Genomic DNA, 25,402 nt, shown 5'->3' with positions numbered 1-25,402 from the left:
CTTTTATTTTTTATTAATTTTTAATTTATTCTACTTTTAATGAATATAGGGAATTTTTCAGTTAGGGGGTCATTATGTACAATGTTATTATTGACTTTTTATATATATTTCTTGATGCACTTGTACACACATTTCTATTGACTGTATATATATATATATAACAGTGGTATTGCTGGGTTGAAAGATTTGCATATGTTTATTAGTCATAGATAATAACTGTTTTCCATAGTGGTTATCACAATACATACTCCTACAGGCAGCCCATGACTATTTCTGTTGCTCTACATACTTCCAACACTTGTTATTGTTAGTGTTTGAAAATTTTAAACATTCTTTGGGTGTGTGATCGTATTTCATCCTGGTTTTGTCTTGGCAGAATGCTAGTGAAGTAAAGCAGATCTTCATCTACTCTTCGATTATTTGTATATAACATTTATGAATACCTATTAAGTCTTTTTATCCACTTTTAGATTGTTATTTTTCCTACTGATTTGAGCAGTTCTTTATGGATTCTATTGTTGGTTTCATGTGTTGAAATATCTTGACTAATTACCCTTTTAATCATGTCCTTTGATAAATAAAAGTAATTTTTAATGTAGTACAAATCTATCACTTCCTTTATGATTAGTTCTTTTTGTATTCCTTTAAAGTTTTCTTTGTGTATACCTAAAGTCATGCAAATATTCTCCTCATTCCTTCCTTAAAGCTTTATTTTCACTTCAACATTTAGCTACACAGTCCATCAGGAATTGAATATGTATATAGCATGAAGTAGAAGTCAAGGTTTTTGGGATTTTTAATGTGGATATACAGTTGATCCTGTACCATTTACTAAAAAGATCATCTATTCTTTTTGACTCAGCAGTAGTATCTTTGTCTGTATACTCATGGAGATGCTATTCTATTCCACAGATCTGTTTGTCTATCCTCTTGATATTATTAGATGTCTTAATGACTATGGTTTTATGAGAAATCTTGATATCTGTTAGAACAAATCCCTCAGTTATTTTTTGTCTTCAAGATAGTCTTGGCTACATTTGTCCCTTCTATGTTTTCATATAAGATTTTAGAATCATCTTGTGCAGCTCCACAAAAGACATATAAATGCATTTATTTAATCAAGAAAAGCAAAGATTATCACATTGTAATTAAAAAATGCTGTTTAAGGGGACACTTTCTATAATATAATGATAAAGTTTGAATATTAAAAAGTGAAGAAAAAATGAACTACAGAAATCAACTGAAGGAAAGCTCATGTAGCTATATTAATATCATATAAAGTGGACTTTAAGACAAAAAAAGAAATATGGATAGAGATAATATTGGTATAATATTCTATTAACTAAGAAGATGAAAAAATTCAAAAGTTATACATCTAATAATATAACTTCAAAACATATCAAGCAAAAATTGAAAAAACAATCATAACCACAATCATAATGACAGATTTTAACACACCTCTCTCAGAAACTGATGAGGAAGAAGACAACAAAAAGAAGGTATGTAGATTTAGATACTTTCATAAACTAGCCCTCACTGAAATATATAAGCCCTACCCGATAACTGCAGAGTAATATTCCTTTCAAAGACACCTTTAGTGTTTTCAAGAACAAGCTGTATTTGGGAGCATAAAGTGAATTCCAATAAATTTCAACTAATTGAATTCATACAGAGTATAACCTCTTACTACAGTGAATTAAACCAGAATCAGTTACATAACACAAGCAAATGGAAAGACATTCCATGTTTATGGATACCTGATATTGTTAAAATGCCCATACTTCACAAACTGATCAACATAATCAGTGCAATCCCCATCAGAATTCCAGTGGCGGGACTGGGTGGCTCAGTGGTTAAGCGTCTGCCTTTGGCTCACGATGTGATCCTGGGATCCAGAATTGAATCAAGTCCCTCATCGGGCTCCCTGTGGGGAGCCTGCTTCTCCCTTTGCCTATCTCTCTCTCTCTTTCTCTCTCTCTCTGTCTGTCTTTCATGAATAGATAATAAGTAGGTCTTTAAAAAAATTCCAGTGGCATTTTTTATAGAACAAAAAATTTTAATTCCTATTAAACTACAAAAGACCGCAATAAATCAATCTTGAGAAAGAAGAACAAAGATGGAGTCTTTATACCTCCTAATTTCAAAATACACAGCTTTAGTAATTCAAACGAAATGACAATGCCATGAAGACAGACTTGTAGACTAAGGGAACAGAATAGAAAGCACTATGTGGTCAACTAACTGATCTTCAACAAAGGTCCCAAGAATACATAATGGAGAAAGGATAGTCACTTGAACAAACGGTGTTGGAAAAACTGGATATCCACTTATAAAAGAGTGAACCTGGACTCATATCTGCATTATACACAAACATAAACTCAAGATGTATTAAGATTTTTTTTTAATTTTTATTTATTTATGATAGTCACAGAGAGAGAGAGAGGCAGAGACACAGGCAGAGGGAGAAGCAGGCTCCATGCACCAGGAGCCCGACATGGGATTCGATCCTGGGTCTCCAGGATTGCACCCTGGGCCAAAGGCAGGCGCTAAACCGCTGCGCCACCCAGGGATCCCCTGTATTAAAATTTAAATGTAATACCCAAAACTGTAAAACTCCTAAAAGAAACCAGGAAAGGTTTCATGACATTGGTCTTGGCAGTGATTTCAGAAATATGACACCAAAAGCACTGGCAATAAAACCAAGAATAAACAAGTAGGACTACATCAAATTTAAAAACTGTACAGCAAAAGAAACAATCAACAGAGTGTAGGACACCTGGGTGGCTCAGTGGTTAAGCATCTGCCTTTGGCTTTAGTCATGATCCAGGGATTCTGGGATTGAGTCCCACACTGTGCTCCCCGTAGGGAGCCTGCTTCTCCCTCTGCCTATGTCTCAGCCTCTCTGTGTCTCTCATGAATAAATAAGTAAAATCTTAAAAAAAAATCAACATAGTGAAAAGGTAATCTATGGAAGTGGAGAAAATATTTTCAAGCATATATCTGATAAGATGTTCATTTCTAAAATATATAAAAACTCTTAACAGCTGAGTAGTAAAATATAGTAATAGCCTGATTTAAAAAATGGGCTAAGGACTTGAACAAAAATTTCTCCAAAGAATAAAGTGGCCACAAAGTATATGAGAAAATGCTTAATGTCACTAATAATCAATAAATGCAAGTCAGAACCACAGTGAAATATCACCTTTCATCTGTCAGTATGTCAGTGTGATTATCAAAAATGCCAAAGATGAGTGTTGGCAATTATGTGGATACATTGGAAACTTGCATGTTGTTGGTAGGAATGCAAACTGGTACAACTTCTCTGGAAAACAGTATACAGGACTCTCAAAAAATTAAATATGGAACTGCCTTATGATACAGCAATCTTACTTTTCGACATTTAACCAAAAGAATCAAGATTAAGATCTTGAAGACATATTAGCACTCCCATGATCATCGCAGCACTATTTACCAAGGACAACATGTGGACACAAGCTAAATGTTCACTGACAGATGAATGAATAAAAAATGTGGTGTATCCATACAGTGGAATACTATTCAGCTATTAAGAGGAAAGAAATTTTGCAATATGTGAAACATGAATGAACCTTGAAGGTATTATGCTAAATGGAATAATCCAGTTGCAGAAAGACAAATACTGCATGATTCCACTTACATGGGGTTTCTAGAATAATCAAATTCATAGAATCAAAAAGTGGAATGGTGGTTGTCAAGGGCTAGAGGGAAATAGAAATGAGGAGTTACTAATCAATGGGCATAAAGTTTCAGTTAAGCAAGATGAATAAGCTCTAGCGATCTGCTCTATGACATTATGCCTATAGTCAATAATGTACACATAAAAATTTGTTAAGTGGTTAGATCTCATGTTAAGTGTTTTTGCTATGATAAAATAAAATAAAAGTAAGATACCAATGATGTAAAATAAAATGAAGCATAAAAACAAAAGTAAAAACCCTTATATAATTTGAAATTCAAAACAAAGTCTCATTTATTCGTAAATTTCAAAATACAGTATCTCATGAACCAAATAAATAACAATAAAAATTCAAAAATATTTTGAGTTGAATGATTGTGAAAATCTGAGACATTAAAATTTGTGTTATGTATATAAAACTGAATTGGGGGAAATATAAAGCTCTTAAATGTATATTAGAATGAAGTTTAAAATTAAAGATAGAAGCATACAACTGAAGAAGTCAAAAAAATCAAAGCAATAAATTAAACATGAAGTAAGCAAAACAAATATAAAGAGAAGAAATAATGAAATAAAAAACAAACATACGATTTTTAAAAGTCAAGTTTAGTGCTTTGAAATAATTAACAAAATCGACAGAAGCTTAGCAAGACTGACTAAGAAAGGTTATGCATTACTAGTACTCAAAATGAAAAGGGGAACTTTACCACAAATTTTAGTGTGTGGATTACAAGAGAGTATTAAAAATGTTTATGTTAGAATAATTTGAAATTTTATTTGAAATGGAAAATTTCTTATAAAAATACAACCTTGGGACGCCTGGGTGGCTCAGCTGTTGAGTGTTAGTTTTTGTCTTAGGGCATGATACCAGGGTCCGGGTTCGAGTCCCACATCGGGCTTCTTGTGGGGAGCTGCTTCTCCCTCTTCCTATGTCTCTGCCTCTCTCTCTCTGTGTCTCTCATGAATAAATAAATAAAATCTTAAAAAAAAATACAACCTTACAGAAACAGAATCAAGAAGACAGAAAATTTGAGAAGGGAAAACTGATTGGGAAGTCATCAGAGATGAAGAAAAACCATGGAAGACTCGTAATTATAGGAAACAAACTGAGTGTTGCTGGAGGAGAGGTGGGAGGGCAGATGGGGTAATTGACAGATAGACATTAAGGAGGGCATGTGGTGAACTTTGGGTGTTACATGCAACCGGTGAATTATTGAACACTACATCTAAAACTAATGATGTCGTATATGTTGGCTAATTGAATTTAAATTTTAAAAAAATAGAAAATTTAAATGCCACTATAATTAACAAAATTGAATCTTGAATGCCAAATTTACCAAGAGAAAATACTAGACCGATATAGCTTCATCAGTGATTTCTATAATTTATACTGTTTTAGAGTAAAAGGAGGGAGGTAGTGGAAAGAACTCTTCATAGATGATTTTTTGAGTATATGGTACCTCAAAACTTAAAAGAACATTATAAGAAGGGAATATTATAGGAAAATCATGCTCATAAGCATAGCAGTTAAAACACAAAACAAAATATTAGCCATTCATCAAAATCTTAAAAACCCGTAACAAAATCGTATTTAACCCAGGAACATAATATATTAACATTCCAAAATAAGATTGCGCCTGGATGGCTCAGATGGTTAAGCATCTTTCTTCCACTCATGTCATGATCTCCAGGTCCTGGGAGCAAGCCCTTGTTGGGCTCCCTGCTCAGTGAGGGGGTCTGCTTTTCCCTCTCACTCTGCCTCTCCCCCCTAATCCGTATGTTCCCCATTCTCTCTCTCTCTCAAATGAATAAATAAAATCTTTTTTAAAATTCCAAAATAAGTAATTATAATTGCTACATTAAGAGAATAATGAAGAAATATGACCATTTTAGTAGATGCTTAAAAATCAGTGGATAAATTAAATACCCAATTATGTTAACTACTTTTGGCAAACTGGGAATAAAAGGAAAATTTATTAACTTGATAAAGGGTATCTATAAACATCCTACAGTATGCATCAGATCTAAGTGTGAAATATGGGAATTTTTCTTTGAAATCAAAAACAAGACAAAGACGCTCACTTTTACTGCTTCATTTTAACATTAATGGTGGTCCTAGACTGTGCAATAGGGTAAGAAAAAAAGTAAAAAGTTTGGAGAGAAATAAATCTCTCATTTTTCACAGATGATATAATTGTGTGTGTAGAAAGTATACAAAATTATTCATACATACATATATATAAATACATATTACTGGAATTAATAACCAAGTTTAAAGTGATCAATTTAAAAATCAGTTAAAGTTCAGATCATTTAAAACTTCAATTACTATCAATTATATTGATTTAAAAATGAATTATCACTGTTGTTCTTCCTAATCTTTAACCCTAAACCATGCCCTGACTGTAGCAGGCAACCAAGAGAAGAACCTGTTCCACTTAGGTGTGTTAGCTCTGAAGTCCTAAATAAAGGCAACCTCTTCATGCTTCTTTCAATTAATCTTTCCTTCATTCACTCAACAGTTTTTTAAATGCTCACCATATACCAGGCTCTGTCTTTGCCTTTAAATGGCTCAAAACAAAGTAGAAAGTTATAGACATGGCTTACTACAGTGATGTGTAGAGTAAAAAACAATATTTGTATGGAAAGGAAGCACAAAGGTGGGAGCAATTTGCTCTATCAAAGAATTTTAGAAAAGATTTCACAGAGCAGGCAATGTTCGTGTTGGTCTTGGATGATTTAGAAAGGTTTCACCAATTCAAATAAGGATAGAGAAAAATCAGATTTAGAAGATACAGAATAAATAAAGGCATAAAAGTGTGAAAATACTTGGTATATTTGGGAAACATAAAAGCTAACGAGAATAGCCAGTAGATCCTTTGCTTGGTTAATGTATACATTTACCCTCAGTACCTATTTGCAAAATCTCTAGCTTTTTTTCTGTTCTGTTCTTAATATGAAAATAGTAAAGTTGACTTTCATGTCTCATGAGTACAGAGTAAGTTTTACAACTCTTACTCAAGAGCTTCTCCAAGGATACACTTGCCTATTTCTATAAATGCATTTAGCTGACAATGACTTTTGATTATTTAAATGATCTGATTTTAAAGAATCTGAAAATTACTTATTTGCAACATGATGATGGCCACAATTTTTATGGTGTTTTAAAATAGCTGTATGCTTAGAAATTATGATATGTGAAACTTAGCAAACATCTGAATTACATCAATATGGTATTGCCACTTTGTGTAAAAAGTATAGAAAAATAAGTTTCCCTGTCACTGAGTCAGAAAATATGTACAAAGGAGTTCTATAAGTAATGATTGCATTTACATTTTAGATCTAATAAGGGTGGATGAGGACCTATTGTGTCAAGAGGTTGTATTAAAATTATCTAGTGTATCTTATTGCTCTGTGATAATTATTATTACTTGAGGGAATTGCTCAGCAATGGTAGCATGATGGGTGTGTGATATTTCCTATGTCTGCATCTGCTTTATCTTCACATAAGCTTTATATACAAAAGTACTCTGATTTGCGTAAATTACGTCTTTTTCTTTGAATAACTAACATTGATTAGCCTCAATACATCTTATCAGCTGAACTAAATATATAACAGCTTTACTGCATATTCTTAGTTTTTGCCCCAAATGTAAGAAAAGGACTATTCATTTAATATTATTTCATTACAGCTAGTTATTAGATTACTAATAACGACCAATACTCATAAATATTTCTTAAATAGCTGCTTCACTCAAATGTTTTTAGGGCTTTTAATTGTGAGTGATTAAGTCAACAAACACTCTAGAAAAGACAACTCAATTCTCTGATCCCTCTATACAAGATTTTAATTTTATGAAAACAGGACTCTAAAGGCCATTTGCCTTCTTGCCAATTCAGAGTATTACCTATTACCTTCTTGCAGAGCTACCCAAGAAAAAATAAAGAACCTACATTGAGGACTTTCTGAATTCATCTCTGTCTGTGTGTATACCCTCAAAATGAAGCAAATAGGGGCAATTTATTGAAGTTTAAATCCTCTAAATGGTGTTCACCTAAAACATGCAGGGAAATGGTTTGGGAAGCTTAAATTATCAGTGTAATTGCTTTAATTCTCTAGGTTGCTTTTATAACTAGATACAACTTTATCATCTCTAACTGACAATTCCAAACTGGAGGTTAAGGGTTGTTTGTATTTTTATCCTCAATACCCTGAATCATATTTACATTCTATATAACCCAGGTCTTAAAAATAGCTCACAAACCTCAATGCAAGAGAGTTCCAGAAGTGAGGTTTTTACATTAATGATCTGCCTGTAGTTTTCTTTCCAGTAGCCAGCACCTTTCAGTTTCTTAGCATTTTTACTCTAATGTCCCAGGAAAGCTTTTGAAGAGCTAAATATGCTGAAATCACCTCATTCTTCTGTTCTTAGGTATTTGAATATTGAGTGATGTTTCAACGCATTTTATTAGTAAAATCTACTTTATTTCTATTAAAAATTTTCTCTAATCTCTGAGACCAAAGTGAAAGGAAAGAGTATTTATAAGCAAGGTAACTCAACCTTAATCTTGAGTAAGTTTTCCAAGTAACCTTTTGCCTATGATTCACTAGTTCCTCTGAGTTAGGAGTGTGTTACTAGGATAACATATTCTTGGAGATACTCTCTGAAATACCAACTTTTTAAAAGATGATTTTAACAAATTTTAAGAATTTGAGACTATAGAACCATTTCACTGACTCCCTCTCTCTCTCTCTCTCTCTCTCTCTCTCTCTCTAAACTGTATTGCAAATAACCTTTTGATGTTTTAAAGATTTTTCTTTGGCAGCTAAGAAAAACACTCTTGAAAGTTGTATTTAGTGAATTTACCCATGTATAAATATCCCTAAGCTAGTCGGTTATCCTATGGCATCTGGAAGAAAGGTGCTATTGTTTTAGATTCCATGATTGAAGTATAGAATAATCAATTCAGAGAGACCCTGGGGGGAAGATTCACTCACATATGCTGTGGAAACTTGGAATTCCTGAGTTTTTAGGTTTTTTTCTACAGATAAAGAGACATAGATGAGTTTATGTTTCAGTACAATGTCTAGTGACATCGGTTACTTTTCGTGCCATATTGACCATCAGTTTGAATTTGAGACTATTAACTTTAAATTTTCTAAGAAAACTCTATTTTTGTTAATGTCTTTGTTACTATTATTTTCCTTGCTTTCTGGGTCACAATAGTTAGCTATTTTGTTTGCAAGTGGTCTGGCTCCACAGTTTCTGCTGCCGTACACCAAGCTACATCATCAAGGTATTCCCAGGATGCATCATCAGATTTAGTTCTGCCAAAACACTCCATAAATTATTTAAAGTTCCTCTTCATTTCTTGCAAAGCAGCATTTGCTAAGCTTATCCATGAAAATCAGTGTAATTCCAGAAGATCATGATAGATTTGCAAGACAGGAATTTGTCCTGTGCTTCTACATGGACATCTGCATAGTTATGAATACAGTAGAAGTTAAATGAAAATGCACAGTTACTTCCCCTTAAAAATGCACAGTTATTTTAGCTTTGGTCTTTTTTGAACATTTCCTCTATCATTTATTGAATAGCCGTTGAATAAGAGCAGCTGTGTCTCATGGCTTTCTATTGTCTTGTGAAGTGTCCAAAAGTGTGAGGTGGTTCATTGTAAAAACACTCCAAAAGTCTGGATAATAGACTGCTCAGTTTCTGTCTACTGCAGCTTCCCTGAGGTTCTGTTTGCAGGGCCCAGCTGCATATACAGACATGATGGAATTTGGTTTGTGAAGAACTTACAAAAATGACACAAATAACTCAGATTTTTAATGAATAATACACAGACATGCACCTGCTTCAGGGACTTCACAGATTAGTTTTGTGACCAATAGAAAAGCCCCTTGGAATTCAATTACACGGCTGCAAAACAGAAAATAAAACTGGCTACACTATTATAACTACTATCAGCAAAATGAAAATATTAACTAGTTCTTGGAGAAAGCTTTTTTTTTTTTTTTTTTTTGGTTGTTTTGGTTTCCTTTGGCTTCTGTCAGACTTACTATAAAGTCATAATATTCTGCTCATTATTATCTACTGTTCTTGCAGCTGGAACCCCTTGCCGAAGATATTCTCCACCAAACACCGAATATGAATGCTGTTATTTCTTTACAGAAGATCATTGAAATTCAAAGTATGTCTTTAAAGTTTTTTTTTAATTTCTAATCAGGTAAAACTAATTAAACTTATACTGAAAATGAAAGCACATGAAAAACATATATTCCATATTTCAAAAAAATAGTCCATATTTCAAAGATTTTCAGAGAATGTAAACATTCAAATACTGGGGACCAAAACCTCTGAAAAAAGACTGAGATAAAGGAACTGACAGATGAAGAAGGCGAGACTGGAGAAGATTTTATAAGCTTGGGTACAAAATCCTGTCATTACAGTAACTGCTCATTTCCACTGAAAGTAAATTAAGAGGCTCTATTATATGTTATTCTAGATCTCAAGAAGAGGAATCTTGAAGTGATCTTTGATAGCCTTCTCATATTCTAATACCTCCTTTAGGTCATCAATAGTATAAAAATATCTAGTTTTATATATATTATTTTCTTTTATTCTGAGCATTCTTTTGCCATTATACACAGGTTATTAAAAGTTATTATTATATATATTCTGATCATATCACTTTCAATAAATATTCTTGAATACTTATGACATGTTGATAAAAGATAACTTGATAAGTTATCAAGTTATAAAGAAGAATAAGGTAGTTTCTGGCACCAAAGAGTTATGGTCCAGTGAGTGAGAGACACTTAAATAGATCCTTCCAGTGCAGGGCCATGAGGAGCACTGAGCTCATGGAGAAAGAGCATCCTCTTTCTTAATTCCTTTTCAGCTGGGTTGAGAGATGCTAGAGTGAGGAATGTTCAAGGAAGGCTTCTTGGCAATGTTAGGGCCAGAGCTTGTTCTTAAGGACTGAACAGGATTTTGGCCAGATGAAGAGTGAATGTTTGGAAGAGAATAACTGAAGCAAAGATCTCAATTTTTGCATAGGTGTGAAAAAGCATAGTTTGTGTGTATCTTCAGAAACTGTACTTTGCCTTTTATATTAGATCTAATTTCCTAGTAAGGACTTTCTACTGCATGGCTTTCTTCCTTTTACTTACCACTGATGTTTTCAAGTGATTTTTGTAGTCTACTATAGGCAAACAAACCTGTTTGACTCTTGAAAAAGGCTCATTCTATCAAAATTTGCTGTATAACAATTCTACCACTATGGATTGTGAATATTAGTCTTCTGTTCCAAAATGCATTTCATAGTACCCAACACTGACCACTTACTGCATTTAAAATTCCATTTCCTTCTAAACTACTGAGGATTGCATCCAGCATTTGTAAATCCAATACTTCCACAAACTCTCAGCAATAACATGTGGATTTTAATTAGTAGCATTTTTCTATTATTTTTTTCTATTATTTGAGAGGTTTTTGTTGTGTGTTTTATGGTCTGTTAATTTTGGTTCCTTAGATGATAACCATCAGGAGGACGAGAATCACATCTTTTCATCCCTGCAGATGCCTGTAGAAAGGGTTAGCAGCAGGGGAGAGATTTGAAGTGCATGTGAGCCTGGAAATTGAGGGTAGGCAGATTTAAGTAGGTAGGATTTGATCTTTAAGGCTCTAGGGAACAAAAATTTGGTTTGCATCAAAGGGAGCTTCTGAAGAGGACTTCCTCTTTCTTAGTCATGGACATATGATGTAGTAGGCATTGTTGTTGGCTACTCAGCAGTAGTACCTTCCTCACTTCCACTCAAAAGAAGCCTGGTTTTAGTCATGAGTCCTTGCCACCAGATGCCATGCAACTCAGGGGAAGATGAATTTATGCCCAGCTCCAGAGAAGCTGTTGATAGTCTAAGGCTAGTCAACCCACTTAACAGTGGTTAGTTAAGGAGTGGGTACATGATCCAATTTTGGCCAATGAGAATCAGAGGTGGCTTCATGGGTGTTCAGCCTGTGTGGTCACATAGGCCTCACACTTAGAATGGCCTTCTGCATGGTTTAATGCTCTTATTATTGCTGCCTTTAAATTCTTACTAAGTTTTGAACAAAGGACCCACATTTATTTTTGCACTGAACCCTGCAAATTATGCAGCCAGTCCTGATAAGACTCAGAATATTAGTGATGTGAAAAGATATTTGCCAAGAAAGACTAATACTAACATGACCACAGGGAGAACTAAGGTTGTGGTTGAGAAGAACTAAATGGTGAGTTGAGGTAAAGGGAAAGACAAATCAAGATGAGAGTGATCTCTTGTCATTTGGGACATAGAGTAGAAATCAGTACAAAGAAAGTTGTTTCAGACTGTTGCTTTGACACTATGTGGTACATTTTTATGTAGTTCTGTGAATTGTGTGTCTTTTGGGGGTATTTAATTGTATGTCTTTAGAGCCACTCTTCCAGACTACAGAAACAGAAAGGGGCTGCATAAGGCCCATAAGGCAATAAAATAAAGTGGGTGTTTCCGAGTAACAAACCATATAATGGCTTGATAAATTAAAATTATGGGCTTCTAGGTTAGCAAACAATGTTAGATTTCCTTACAAACTATAAAATTGTACTCTTATTTTTCTCTGTTTTATAACCTACTCTTCCATTTCAAGTGCTCTTATAGGACTCCAGGTGCTTGACTGGGCTCCCTATTTCCCCTTTGGTGGGGAAAGTAGTCAGGACTCGCCACATAATTTGTGGATCCCAGTGCAAGATGAAAATGTATGAATGCTTCCATGTTAAAAAATTATCATAATTCAAGAAGGTGACCACAGAGCATTGAATCAAACATGGGGACTCTTCTGTGCATGGGTGTCCTTTGCAACTACACAGGTTGCCTTTAAGGTAGCCTTTGTTTAAGAAATCCTCCTCACATATGTCTCTGAGCATCACACAGGTGCCTCCTTTTAACTTTGGGAAGAGTTTGAATTTCAGCCTACCTCCTAGTATAGGTTGTAAAGGATTTCTTTTGTGCTACAGTTTGGGACTACAGTATCAGAAAACTATGTAAATGTTAAGAAGCAGGATTTGTAGCATGTGGGAAACATTCAGGCAAGTTCCTAGATAGCCTTGTCCTGAGGCAGACAGCAAGGTGCTGACAGGCCTTATGTGAGTTTTTCTTTGAGAACTGAGCCCCCCAGCTGAGGATATGCAGGTGCTGGAGGCTGTGATTAGCATTGGCCCTTTGCCTGGCCACATGTATGAGAATATTTGGCAGCACGACCATCCTGGTTGTCCTGTCCTTCTTTATGTTACTCATTTAACTGAGAAGAAAAGACCTTACAAGGTGACACAGCAGGGCAACCATTCCTCCTGACAGGTAATAAAGAACCCTCCTAACTCTCAAGATGGTGGATGTATATGAAGATCAACCATTTTTGAGATGACAAAAGAGATGGTCAAGAAGCTTTGTTTGCGCATGCAGTTCACTCGGCTGACAAGTGTTTTGCTTCATCCCTCTTTAAGTTTTCTAGACTTAGCTCAGATGTTATCTCTTTTGGGAAGTCATGTATCCCTTCACTGTTACTCTAGATTTAGTACATTTCCTGTGTGTTTTCATAGTAGGGATTGTTTTTGCTGATGTTGGTTTTAATCACTGAATCCTTTGCACAGTGTCTGGCACATAGTAGGCATTGTGCCAAAGTTTACTGAATGAATGAATCAGCTGATCTGTCAATATTTGCCACATTTTTTAAAAATTTTTATTTGTTTATGATAGTCACACACAGAGAGAGAGAGAGAGAGAGAGAGAGGCAGAGACATAGGCAGAGGGAGAAGCAGGCTCCATGCCCCGGGAGCCCGACGTGGGATTCAATCCCGGACCTCCAGCATCGCGCCCTGGACCAAAGGCACCCGCTGTGCCACCCAGGGATCCCCACATTTTTTTTCTTAGCCCAGGTTGTTTTTTGCTTTGTTTTGTTTTTGTTTTTAACTATCTAAGGTAATTATACTCCTTGGTTAACCCGTGCAGACAAGAGATTAAAAAGAATGGGAAAAAATATACATGAGCTCTTTTCTTCTATCTTCCATACCCCATAATGATGAATCATTTCTAACTTAGAAAGAACGTGAATTACTTGTGAGATACCATTTCCATCACTAATCTTTGAAGTGCCAATTCTCAGAGTTGAAACTAATTGTCAGCTGGTGGCTGTAATCACCAAGTGATGCCAAGTAAGTCAGCCCAGAGAAGGATAAATGATCCTCATATGTATGTTTCCTTTCTGAAAACCTATCGCAACAACTTACAGAGTCTTTTGCATTCTTCATTTCTTCTTTTGCATTACAAGGTGAGAAAGGTTTCCAAATGCCATTTTTTCACACCAGTCCTTGCCCATAACATTTTCACTGATTTTGAAGGGAGGAACCATGAAGTGAGTTTTCCATAAAACTAAATTCATGTAGTTTGAAGACTGTAATTTTAAGCTCTAAAACATATAATGAATGATATTGATATTGATCTGTGAAACCCCAAAATATGAAAACCACAAGTATAGAGCCATGGTTTCCTTTTATTTATTTAAATTTTTAGTAAGAAGAGTACTCCTTTTAAGTGTCAACCAATTTTGTAGACCTCCTGCATGATAATAGTGATAATCATATATCTTTTGATTTGCGGATCAAGAAAAATATATATGTACACAAAGATTTGAGGATTCTTTAAAAATTTTGCTGCAATCCTCCAGTGGTTTGTAGCTGATAAGTTGAAAAACACTAGTGTAGAGGATTTAAAAATGACAGGAACTCCAATATAATCCTCTCTGCCACTCACAAGCCATGATGATGAGTAAGCCAGTTAATTTTTCTGAGAAATTTCAATATGGCATATCACCATACTACTTCACTAAGTTGGATCTACTGTGACAACAAAATGGGAAATAAGAAGCAGGATCATAAGAAAAACTGGCTAGTATTTTCCCCCTTCACCTCCATTCTCATCTTTTCCCCACTCTAGGGATTCTTCTCTTGTTTAGTGGATTGGAGTCTTAAAATTTCTTATCATGCCAATCACAGCAAAATGGTTACATAGGCCAGAATGAAGAAGGGACAGTATTTGTCATTTATGTTTTTGTCAAACAACATCTATGTTTTCTACACATAAAATTTGTCAGGATAGCTAAATCTCTATTTATTAAAACACACACACACACAGAGTTATTTAGGGCAATGAGAAATGAATTTGGGATCTTCTGAATTAATCCAGTTTCTGAGGCCAGTATGAAGATGGATATGATTTTCTCATTCCAGGAGAATATACCTTGTAACCAGATAATTAACTTAGGTAGTCAGTATCCACTATTTCAAGTACCACAATGAAATAAGAAGTAACAAATGATTTTACAAGCAAACCAAAGGCAAGCTAATTTTGTTGACTTCATTTCTACTCTATTTCCAATGGAGATAACTAGCTGGTAAAATACAAACACTTTTTTTTTTAAAGATTTTTTTTTAAAAAATTCATTCATGAGAGACACACACAGAGAGGCAGAGACATAGAGGGAGACGTAGGTTCATCACAGGAAGCCCTATGCAGGTCTCAATACCCGGACCTGGGATCATGCCCTGAGCAAAAGACAGATGCTCAACTGCTGAGCCACCCAGGTGTCCCAATATACAAACACTTTTGATGTACCAGGTGGATAATCGAAGGAGTGCTATTCAGTTCTCTTGGCATTTAAGAGATCTAGATAGTAATTAATGAAACAAAGCTCTTAAAGTAAGGTAAGACTTGTTCTAAAGAAACAACCATTGTTTTCCTTTAAGCGAAATGCCATTCTCAGCCATCTCCTCTTATCAGCCTAATACCTTTTATCTACTCCCTTATCAAGGAGAAGAGACATTCACATCAGACAAATCAGGAGAAAATCCAGATTGTTTCTAAACTGAAAGGAATCTGAGGGAATCCCTGGGTGGCTCAGTGGTTTAGCACCTGCGTTTGGCCCAAGGCATGATCCTGGAGTCTCGGGATCAAGTCCCGCACTGGGCTCCCTGCACGGAGCCTGCTTCTCCCTCTGCCTGTGTCTCTGCCTCTCTCTGCCTCTCTGTGTCATGAATAAATAAATAAAATCTTAAAAAAAAAAAAAAAAAGGAATTTGTTTACATCTCTTGTGAGGGAACTGTCCAATATATTGACCTCATGGGGCTATGCACACCGATTAGAGTTGTTCCCCAGATTGCAACATGCATGCACAAATCATCTTAAAAGCTTTACTAGCTTCTTAACTCCACACCCAAATCCTAAACTACACTCCATTTTCTTCTCTCTTTTTTTCCTTATTTTATTTTGCTTTTCTACCTTTTTTTTTTTTTTTCTTATCTCTTTCTCTTTTCCTCTCTCCTCCATCACCATCCTATTGAGATCCAGGGGAGAAGAATAAGAGATACCCACAATATTGGAAAGGAAGTTTTAACTCAAGGATTTGGGGGATCCATTTCAGTCAGAGAAAGAACTTGGTCAAATCTGCATTTCAAAAGATTATTACGTCTGCAGTAGGGACCGGAGAGTTAGTATGGCTTATTGTCAGATGTGAGCAGTTTAATTCAGAAGTAGAATTGACTTGGTATGTTAATTAATTGTCATGGGGAGGATTAACAATTTCTAGGTTTCAGATTTAGACAACTGAGTAGATGATGTTGTCACCTGTGATAGGGAACAGTGCAGGTAAAAAAGGTTTGAAGAGAAAGATGAAAAATATTATACTTAAGAAGAAGAAAATTGGGGTGCCTGGCTGGCTCAGTCAGTAGAGCATGAGACTCTTGATCATGGAGTTGTGAGTTTGAGCCCCATGTCAGGCGTAGAGTTTACCTAAAAAAGGAGAGGAATAAGAAGAACTTCTGCTGATTAAATGCTTGAAGTTAGGAGGGAAGGCAACATTATCCTAAATACCAGTTTTCTTACTACAGTGAAGTTATTGGGGGATATTAGATTAAATTATGCACACAATGCAAACCCTGTAAACTGCTAGCAAATAATAAAGTAACAATTGCTGAGTGCTTTCAGTGTGCCAGGCACTGTTCTAAGCATTCATATTACTATAAATTAACTTATTTAATCTTAACAGCCCTATGAAGTAGGTACTATTTTCATTTCCATTTTATGCCAAGTAAACTGAGGCATAGCTAGGTCAATTAACTTCCCCAAAGTTATATAGTTAACAAGTGGGTAAAGGCAACATCATAAATCAAGCAGTCTAGCTTCAGTCTATAGTCTTAGCCAATGTGTCATTCTATCTCACAAATTCATTCATTTTGCCGTTTTTGTGTATACTTTTTCCATTTCTTCAAAAAATGACATGTTTAGAAAAAAATCAATTTAACTGAAGATTTGGAGTTTGGGAAGTTCTGGTTAAATGAGGTTTAGTCAGTTCTATGAGGGCAGTGCCAAATTACAAGGAGCCATGGAGCTATGAATCTACTTTGGAGCCCCTTGTAAACTTGCAAAATACATCTAATCACAGAAAAATGCAAGGATTGGCAGAATTTCAAATCCCTGCCCTGTTGAGTTTAAACCTTGACTGTTGTCAGGTGTGAGCTGCTATTTGTCATAGATTTTTTTGGCTTAGACAGAGGCCTTGACGTTGCAGCCCTGGGCCAGGCAGACCTTCATTGAAGAAAAGCAGCATTAAACATTTTCCCACTATTAACCCCACGAAACCTTGCTTGCATCAAATCCAGGCCAAACTTGTACATGGGGGTCTTTGAAAGTTTATTTTGAACTTCTAATTAACCATTCTCCTAAAATGTTGAGACCGATTATTGTTTGGTGGCACACTAATACTAGAATGTACCAAAACTGAAAGGAAAATTTGCTATCTGCTTAGAGTTTTAACCTGCCTGGGTTTTTTTTATTCCAACTGCATCTGTAATTATGAGTTTTGTTTCACTTGAGTTCTACTAAAGCAAAACTAATCAAACCACAAGAATAAATAGAACTATGCATGTTTCCGGAATTGAACACTCTTTAAGAAGAATGCATTGTGATTGTACACTCAGCTGTTAGCACCCGGATGAGCTTCACACACACACACATTTGATACTATTCACTGAGATAAGGTGTGTTAGAAAGTCAAGTACAGGAGAAGATCGTTTGCTAAATTTTTATATATTATGTCTAGTCCTTACACAACTCTGTAATGAATAGTTTCCTCATCTTGTTCATTAATAAATTGAGGCTTAACAAGTGTTAAGTGTTAGGTATCTTGTTGAAGGTCTTTCGACCAGTAAGCAATAAAACCAAGATTTGAATTCGGATCTGACTGTGCTATCAAAGCCCACTTTCTTTCTGTTAAAGCATATGACCTTCCTGTTCTCTTTTCACAGGTAAGAACAAAGTTTCACCACATTTCCTATCCCCAGGTATCTTAGGATACACACTAGACCAGACCTCCCTTGAAATATAATAGGTTCTGTATACATTTAAACAGACTATTTTAATACATTATCAGGCTTGCTAGAATGTAAGGGAATAGGAGAAAAAAAGAAATAAGCTAAAATTTAATATAGAGTAAGTAACACAAACAGGGAGAAATCCATGGGTCAAATGACAAGAAAGCCTAAGGTCTGCACTAAAGTTGGGGATATATATTTGATGGGTTTCAAAGAGTTTTTATCTTGGTCTACTAGTTCTGAGGAAGCAAATGCAGTTTCATTCTGGAGGAAAAGTATCCCTAATTTGGACCCTAGTATATACAGAGATAGAAGTCAACAAAATATGAATTCAAAATATATATATATATAAACATATTATCAACAAAATATGAATTCAAAAAATATATATAAACATATTTAAATAAATGGATGAAATCAATTACCAAAGGGCACAAATCACTAGAGAAAGTCAGCAAAAAAGAGAAACAAGAGAATAATAAGCCTTATTTATGGGGTTAAAATGGAGGAAGGGCACTATTTTCAAGTAATAATAATGGATTAAATATACTAGTGTATTTTCACTCCTCCATGGAACTCCAAAGAAAGAGGGTTTTTGTTTTGTTTTGTTTTTCAGACATACACAGATAGAGATAAAGAATAAAAGAGGAATAATAGGAACCTGGAGAGCAGATGACCATCTGTTACTGTCTTAGCAGACCTGGGGAAAAAAATCCTAAACCAATCTCCGCCAGAGAGTGTTACATCAGACCCATATGCCATAGAATTGTCGACCCGCACACCTAAGACTCTTTATTTCATCATATATTTTTATCATTTCTTTTAATTCATTTTTTTCCTTTCTTCACTACTACATCCATCTTGAAAACAGTAACACTTAAATTCATTTGGCCTTCTATCTTTCAACCTGCCTTAAAAATCTTGCCTTTCTACTTTACCAATCTAATTAAATCTCAACCCTAGATATATTCTACAGAGAACTTTCTCCATCACTGGGCCTAAATAAATAGATCAGCTCATGAACAAACCTTAAACTGTAACTACCAAACTGCTATCTTTGAACTGTTCATTGCCTTCAACATTCAGCTACCTCACTCCAGCTACCTCAGTCCTTCAGTTTACCACCTATTTCTCTTCAAGTCTTCAGGAACAAAGTCTTGAAAATTGTTTCTATCTAGCCATCCCCATTTTCTTAATTCTAATCCCTGTCAGAACCACTCTATTTTGGTAGCAATCTCACTGTGGTCACCAATGGCCTTTCTGCTGCCAAATTTTAAAAGGCAATTTTATTAAACTTTTTATTTTGAAATGATTTTAGATTTAGAGAAAAGCTGTAAGTATAATACAAAGTTCTCATATGACCTTCACCCAGCTTCCCCTGAGGTTGATATCTTATATAACCATAGCACAGTTGCAGAAACTGAGAAATTAATAGTAATACAATTCTGTTAACTAAACTGCAAACTCTCTTTGGAGTTCACCAGTTTTCTTGTTCTATTTTAGGATTCAGTCTATGATTGACCCATTGCATTTAGTTTTTGTGACTCAGTCTTCTCACATCTCTCAGTTCCTGTTTTTCCATGCCTTTTATGACCTTGATTCTTTGAAGAGTTACTGGTCAGTTAGTTTGAAAAATGTCTTTCAGCTTAGTATTCTCTGATGTTTCCTCACAATTAAAGTGAGGATGTGCATTTTGGACAAAATTATCACAGCAGTGATGATGCAGTTGCTTAGTGCTTCAGATCTGTTGTACATAAGGTCAATATGTCTTATTATTGGTGAGGTTAACCTTGATCATTTGATTAAGGAGCTTTCCAATGTGATGTTACCATGTTTCCCTTTGGAGTTAATATATATATATATATGTTGGAAAAATAGTTTGCAATTATGCAAATATCCTGTTTCTCTTCAAACTTTTGTCCACTAATTTTAACAGCCAATGGTAGATCTGACTTGCAAAAATTATTACTCTGGTGTTCCAATACTGATTTTCTATTTTCCTTACTCCTTAGAAGTTATTATTTGGGAATTATTTGTAATAAGGAACTGTCCTTTTTCTTCCTGTTATTTTGTTGCTCAAATTATTCTAGCTCTGGTCATTTGGAGCTCTTTTGGGCTGACTCCTATGTCCCATTGACTTGGTTCTGTCTTTCTGGGAGTACTTTCTTAGTTTCTGATATCACAAGATGTTCCAAGTTCACCTGGGTTTTTCACTATCTGTATTAGTCTGGACCCTCGGAGAGACATAATCTATATAACTAGCAATAACAAATATAAATATAAATAAATACATATTATAAGGCAGTAGTTCATGTAGTTGTAACTAAGGCTGAGGATTCCAAAACCTACAGCTGGCAAGCTACAGACCCAAAAGAGTAGATAGCATCGTTCCAGGCCAAGTTCAAAGACCTGAGAACTAGGAAAATCAGTAGTTTAAGTTCTACTCCGAGGCCAAAGACAAAAGAAGATTGATGTCCCAGCCTGAAGACTGTCAATCAGAGAGAGAGCATTCTCCCTTATTCAGGCCTTCGGCCTACTGAATGAGGCCCAATCACACTGAGGAAGGCAGTTTCCTTTACACTCAGCCTACTGACTCAAGTGGTAGGTCATCCAGAAACACTCTCACAGACATACCAGAATAATGTTTAACTAAATAATGTTTAACCAAATAGTTAAACCAAATGTTCAACTGGACTCTGTGGCTCAGTCAAATTGACAATAAAAATTAACCATCGGAAGTCCACCTCTTGTCAACATAGCATCATACACATCTCCTTAAACCATACTTAATCTCCATTTACAGACAATAACAAGGTTATAGTTCTGCCCAACATGATACAACTTCCTGAGTACAACTGAAAACACACTAAGCATTTCACCAGGAGAATAGCTAGAGTTTTGAGTGATGTTTACTCTTCTCAAATCCCATAACTTAAATACTATTATATAAAATTAACAATAGTTAAATACTATGATTTAAAGCCAATGTATCTTATGTTACATGATAACGGAGAAGGGGGTAGAAGAAAACAAAGATACCTACATACAAGTATATTCATAATAAAATAAGGAGGAAACTCCTCTGACAATTTTACTCCTTGTTACTATAACTAGTCATGTGGCCATAGATGGTATTTATAACTACCTTCTATTACCCATTCTGTATTCCCAATGCCTTCAGGAAGCAACTCAGCTGGTTATGGTACTTTACCTTGTGGAATGATTCAAACCTTCATTCTTGAATTAGTAGTACTACATAAATTAAGTTGTTGTAGTTGCCATTGACCTTAATCACAGGGCATAATGGTACTAAGGTATGCCCTAAGGGATATCGTTGTACTCCACACATTCTCTTCCTTACTTCCATTGTGGAGTAGCAGGCCAATTTTCCTTTATAACCAGAATTAATCATCCCAACCAGCACAGTAATTCCTTTCTTTGCCTATAGATTGATTCAGAGGCAAGAGGAATCCAAAGTGGCAAGGCAGAAGTTTTAACTTCCAATTCAATGGAATAATTGTTGTGTCTCCTGGTAGAAGCTTTCTTCCCTTTGGAACTAAGACTTTCAAGCTAGCAGAGTATAAGGTTTCTGGAACAGAAAGTAATAATGTTGCCAGTGGGTGACTAAGTGTAATATTGAGTGGTGAGACTCCCATGTCCACCCCTTGATTTGTGAACGCGTGAATCCTGGATATGAGAGAAACAGTACCATATATTGGATGATGATATACAGCATATACATCCTTTTAAAGAAACTTGCCCCAGTCCTACAAGATATTACTACCTGGCTTGCACTGAAACTGATCTTCTAAAGGCCATTCCACTATTCTATCAAACCAGTTACTTAGACTCTCCTGTCCATTATGACAAGAATACCTACCTTGTCTTAGGCAATTCAATGCTGCCCCTTACTGCCACCACCTAGGATCCAATTACTCCCACTGTATTTAGGCTTCCCAATTCAGTGACCAAAATTCTCATTGTAAGTTATGGTATACAAAAATGAGCAATCACAAGGCACTTCAGGAATTCCAGGGCCCTCCTCTCCCTCACAAATTTATTTCTCACAGTCATGGTGAAAGGTGTGTCTTCTGGACTTTCCCAGTGTAGATGAGTAGGTTGTAAAGGACAAATACATTCTAACAGTCTCCCTATGTCTTTGAATTCCTTCCTCTTCATTAAACCAAAGAATGTCTGACATTTCTAAATCATTCACCAAGAACCAGCTTTTTGTCCATGTTTTAGCCAATGAAATGGACTGTTGGAGCCATTCCTAACACCCCTGGATGCAACATTAAATGAAGAATCTCTGCTTTTTGAGCCCATCATTCTCTACCTAAATCCTTTTCACACTATATATTCTTCTTCTAAGTGTACAATATGAGTAAGTTATTTCAACCCTCTTTACTTCAGTTTTCTCATCTGTAAAATAAAGAAAATGAAAGATTCACAAGGTGGTTTGAAATTATATGATATAACATATACATTATCATAAGTATGCCATAGGCATTCAGTAAATGCTTCATATCATTTTACTTATCGTTTGTCCCAGACCATAGCTTCATAGTCATCTCTATAAGAATAACTCCAAAATTGTGTATCTTCAGTTCAGACCTCAGATTTGAGTTCCAAATGTTTATTAAAGTGCTAGCTCAGCATCTTCCTTTGATATCACAAAGGCACAACTAGTCGACATGTCCAAAGCCATTGTCATTATTCTTTCCCCAAACCTCAGCCTTTTCCAGGTTTCTTGATCCAAGTAGATGGCATCCTTATCCTTCCAGTTTTGCTAGACAGGAATCTAGGAATTATTTTCATGTTGTTCTTTTCATTACTGTCTGCATCCAACCCATTATCCCATCCTGTTTGTCATGTCCCTTAAACATTTCATTCATCTATCCACTTACTTTTGTTTCCATGGCCACTGTCCCAAATAAGGCTTCCATAGCCTTTCTTCTGGATCATTTCTATATCCTACAAAGTGGTCTACCCACATCCACTCTTGTTTTCTTCATCTATTCTCTAAAGTGATGCCAAGGTAATTTTTTACAAAGTAACATTTAGTCTATGTACCTCCTTGTTTTAAACCAGAGGTCAACAAAGTTTTTCTTTACAATGTAGGATAGTAAATATATAAGGCTTTGGGTTGCAGCTGTTTAATTCTTCTATTGTATCAAGGAAGCAGCCATAACCAGTGTGCAATGAACACAGCTGTAGTTCAGTAAAACTTTATTTACCAAAACAGGGTGTGGGACCAATTTGACTTCTGAAAAATGAGAAATCTGAAACAAGTGGTATTTGGATGGAATAACAGACACCAGGCATAAAGGATACCTAAAATTCCAGCCTGGAAGGTGGAGGGAGAAATATTCAACATTGCTGCCACCTGGTAAACCAGGCAAGTGTGCTGTAGTGACAGCTTGTGACATGCATGAAAGCACCAAGCCACCAGAAGGTAGAATTAGGAAAAATGTGGGAAATAAAATGTTAGGGATGGATAAAATATATTCAAGAAATAGAGAAAAAGCAGTCCTGCATGTAGCATTTACTCTGAGTGTTTCTTCTATAGAGGTTTCATCAATTATTGAATGTTGCAACTCCACAACTATTTATTTTGTGGTTAGTTACATATTTTAATTTTGCTATCAATACTATTAGCTGAAAGATGTTCAGAAACAAATGTGCATGTTTAAAAATGTAGTGCTCAATTGCTGTTTCCTAAGAAAGTTGATAATAACCATGTAACTTACACAAAATGTTTGTCAATATTCATCATTCATCATGAGGACATAGTGATATCATGACTGACATGAATCCTGAAGACATAATGCTGCTGAATGAGTAGCAAAGTCCACTTTAAAAGTTAGTATTATTAAAAGAAAAACAAAGCAAAAATAAAAACTAAGGCCAAAGGAGGCTGTTTAACAAGTATAGTTGCAGACTGTGCATTTAAGTATCACTTTATGAAGCATGACTTTTTATTTAGATAAAAAGACCATGCATCTACATGTTTAAAATGAACTTTCAATTTCAAGTGTTCTTTTCAAGCTCCAAAGTGAGGTAATAGCTGTTATGTGTTGAGTTCACTGGAAGAATACTTTTGGTTCAATGATAACAGCATCCTTAGATGTTTTATACATGAAATCAGTTAATTCTAATAATGGTTTGATATTTTTCAATCAATTTATGGAATCAAAGTAGAGCTTTTAGAAATAAATTTGCCAAAAATGAAACAGGGTATTATTGTAGATGCTATTGTAAATTACAGTGAAAATATAACACTGATAATTGAATCATTTGATTTTGCATTAATATGTAAATTTAGATGTTAGTGGAGCATATCTTAATCTGGAAGAGCAGAAATGTATTTGGCATTAGTTATGGAGACCATAAATTCCTTAAATTTTATAAATAACTTAACAAATATAATTATGATTTCAAGAAAATTTTATTTAAAAACTTAAAAAAGCAGGCTCAATATTCTATCAATGGAAATTTAAGCTATTTTTCTCAAAACATAATACCTTTATATAAACACAGGATGAAATACAGGTAAATGAACAGTTACATGAAATACAAAGTTTTTGAAATATAGCTGATATTGATGACAAAGGGAAAAAACCTTTAGCATGGCAGTTCAAAATTTTGTAATCAAAATTTCTTTTTTGGTGCCCATTATCAACCATACTTTAGAAATGTTTAAGATGATTATTCTACATAATACTGAACTATTTTGTAAATAGTTTCTGAAATTTTATTCTATTTTTTCTAATCAGTTAGAATTCATTAACCAAAATATTCAGTAAATGGACCTCTGTGCCCATGTATGAAGAAGTAACTACTATAGGAATTGTCCTTTGATCAAAAATAAAAGAAAACCAAAAAGACATATATATGAGACAATGTTTTTGGACACTGGACAACAGATACTAAAGGCCTCTGATCCTGGCAAGAAACAAATAAGAGGAAAATGAGATCTACAGTTGCTTAAATTTACAACTATGAAGCAATTTCCAGGATTCAGCATAGAGAGAGGGTGAATCCAAATAGAATCCAGTAGTTTTCTGAGTTGAAGATAAAGTAATCAGCGTTTGGGGAGACTCAAGTGACTCAAGAATTTGTGGGTCAGAATGTTTGAGATGAAGTTTTTGCACAAATAGTTCTATCTTTATAGTAGTTTCTTTGAACCTTTGTCTTACTTATTTTACATGCATGAGGTGAAACTCCAGAAGGGTGGGGAAC

At 35.0% G+C, this 25,402-nt stretch overlaps 1 protein-coding gene across 23 annotated transcripts in view; it reads left to right on the top strand.

The window, feature by feature from the left end:
• The window catches only part of HDAC9 (histone deacetylase 9), a 911,611-nt gene that overhangs the window by 855,676 nt on the left and 30,533 nt on the right, over positions 1-25,402 (top strand). For all 23 annotated transcript variants that reach the window (XM_072783863.1, XM_072783864.1, XM_072783866.1 and 20 more), the window contains one exon: positions 9,826-9,910. In XM_072783863.1, the coding sequence (XP_072639964.1) occupies positions 9,826-9,910 (85 nt within the window). The remainder of the gene's footprint in view (positions 1-9,825; positions 9,911-25,402) is intronic.

The sequence above is a fragment of the Canis lupus genome, chromosome 18 (assembly GCF_048164855.1).
Source record: "Canis lupus baileyi chromosome 18, mCanLup2.hap1, whole genome shotgun sequence".
Classification (NCBI taxonomy): Eukaryota; Metazoa; Chordata; class Mammalia; order Carnivora; family Canidae; genus Canis; species Canis lupus.
Note: the sequence above shows the minus strand (reverse complement) of the source record. Positions and strands in the feature narration are given on the sequence as shown.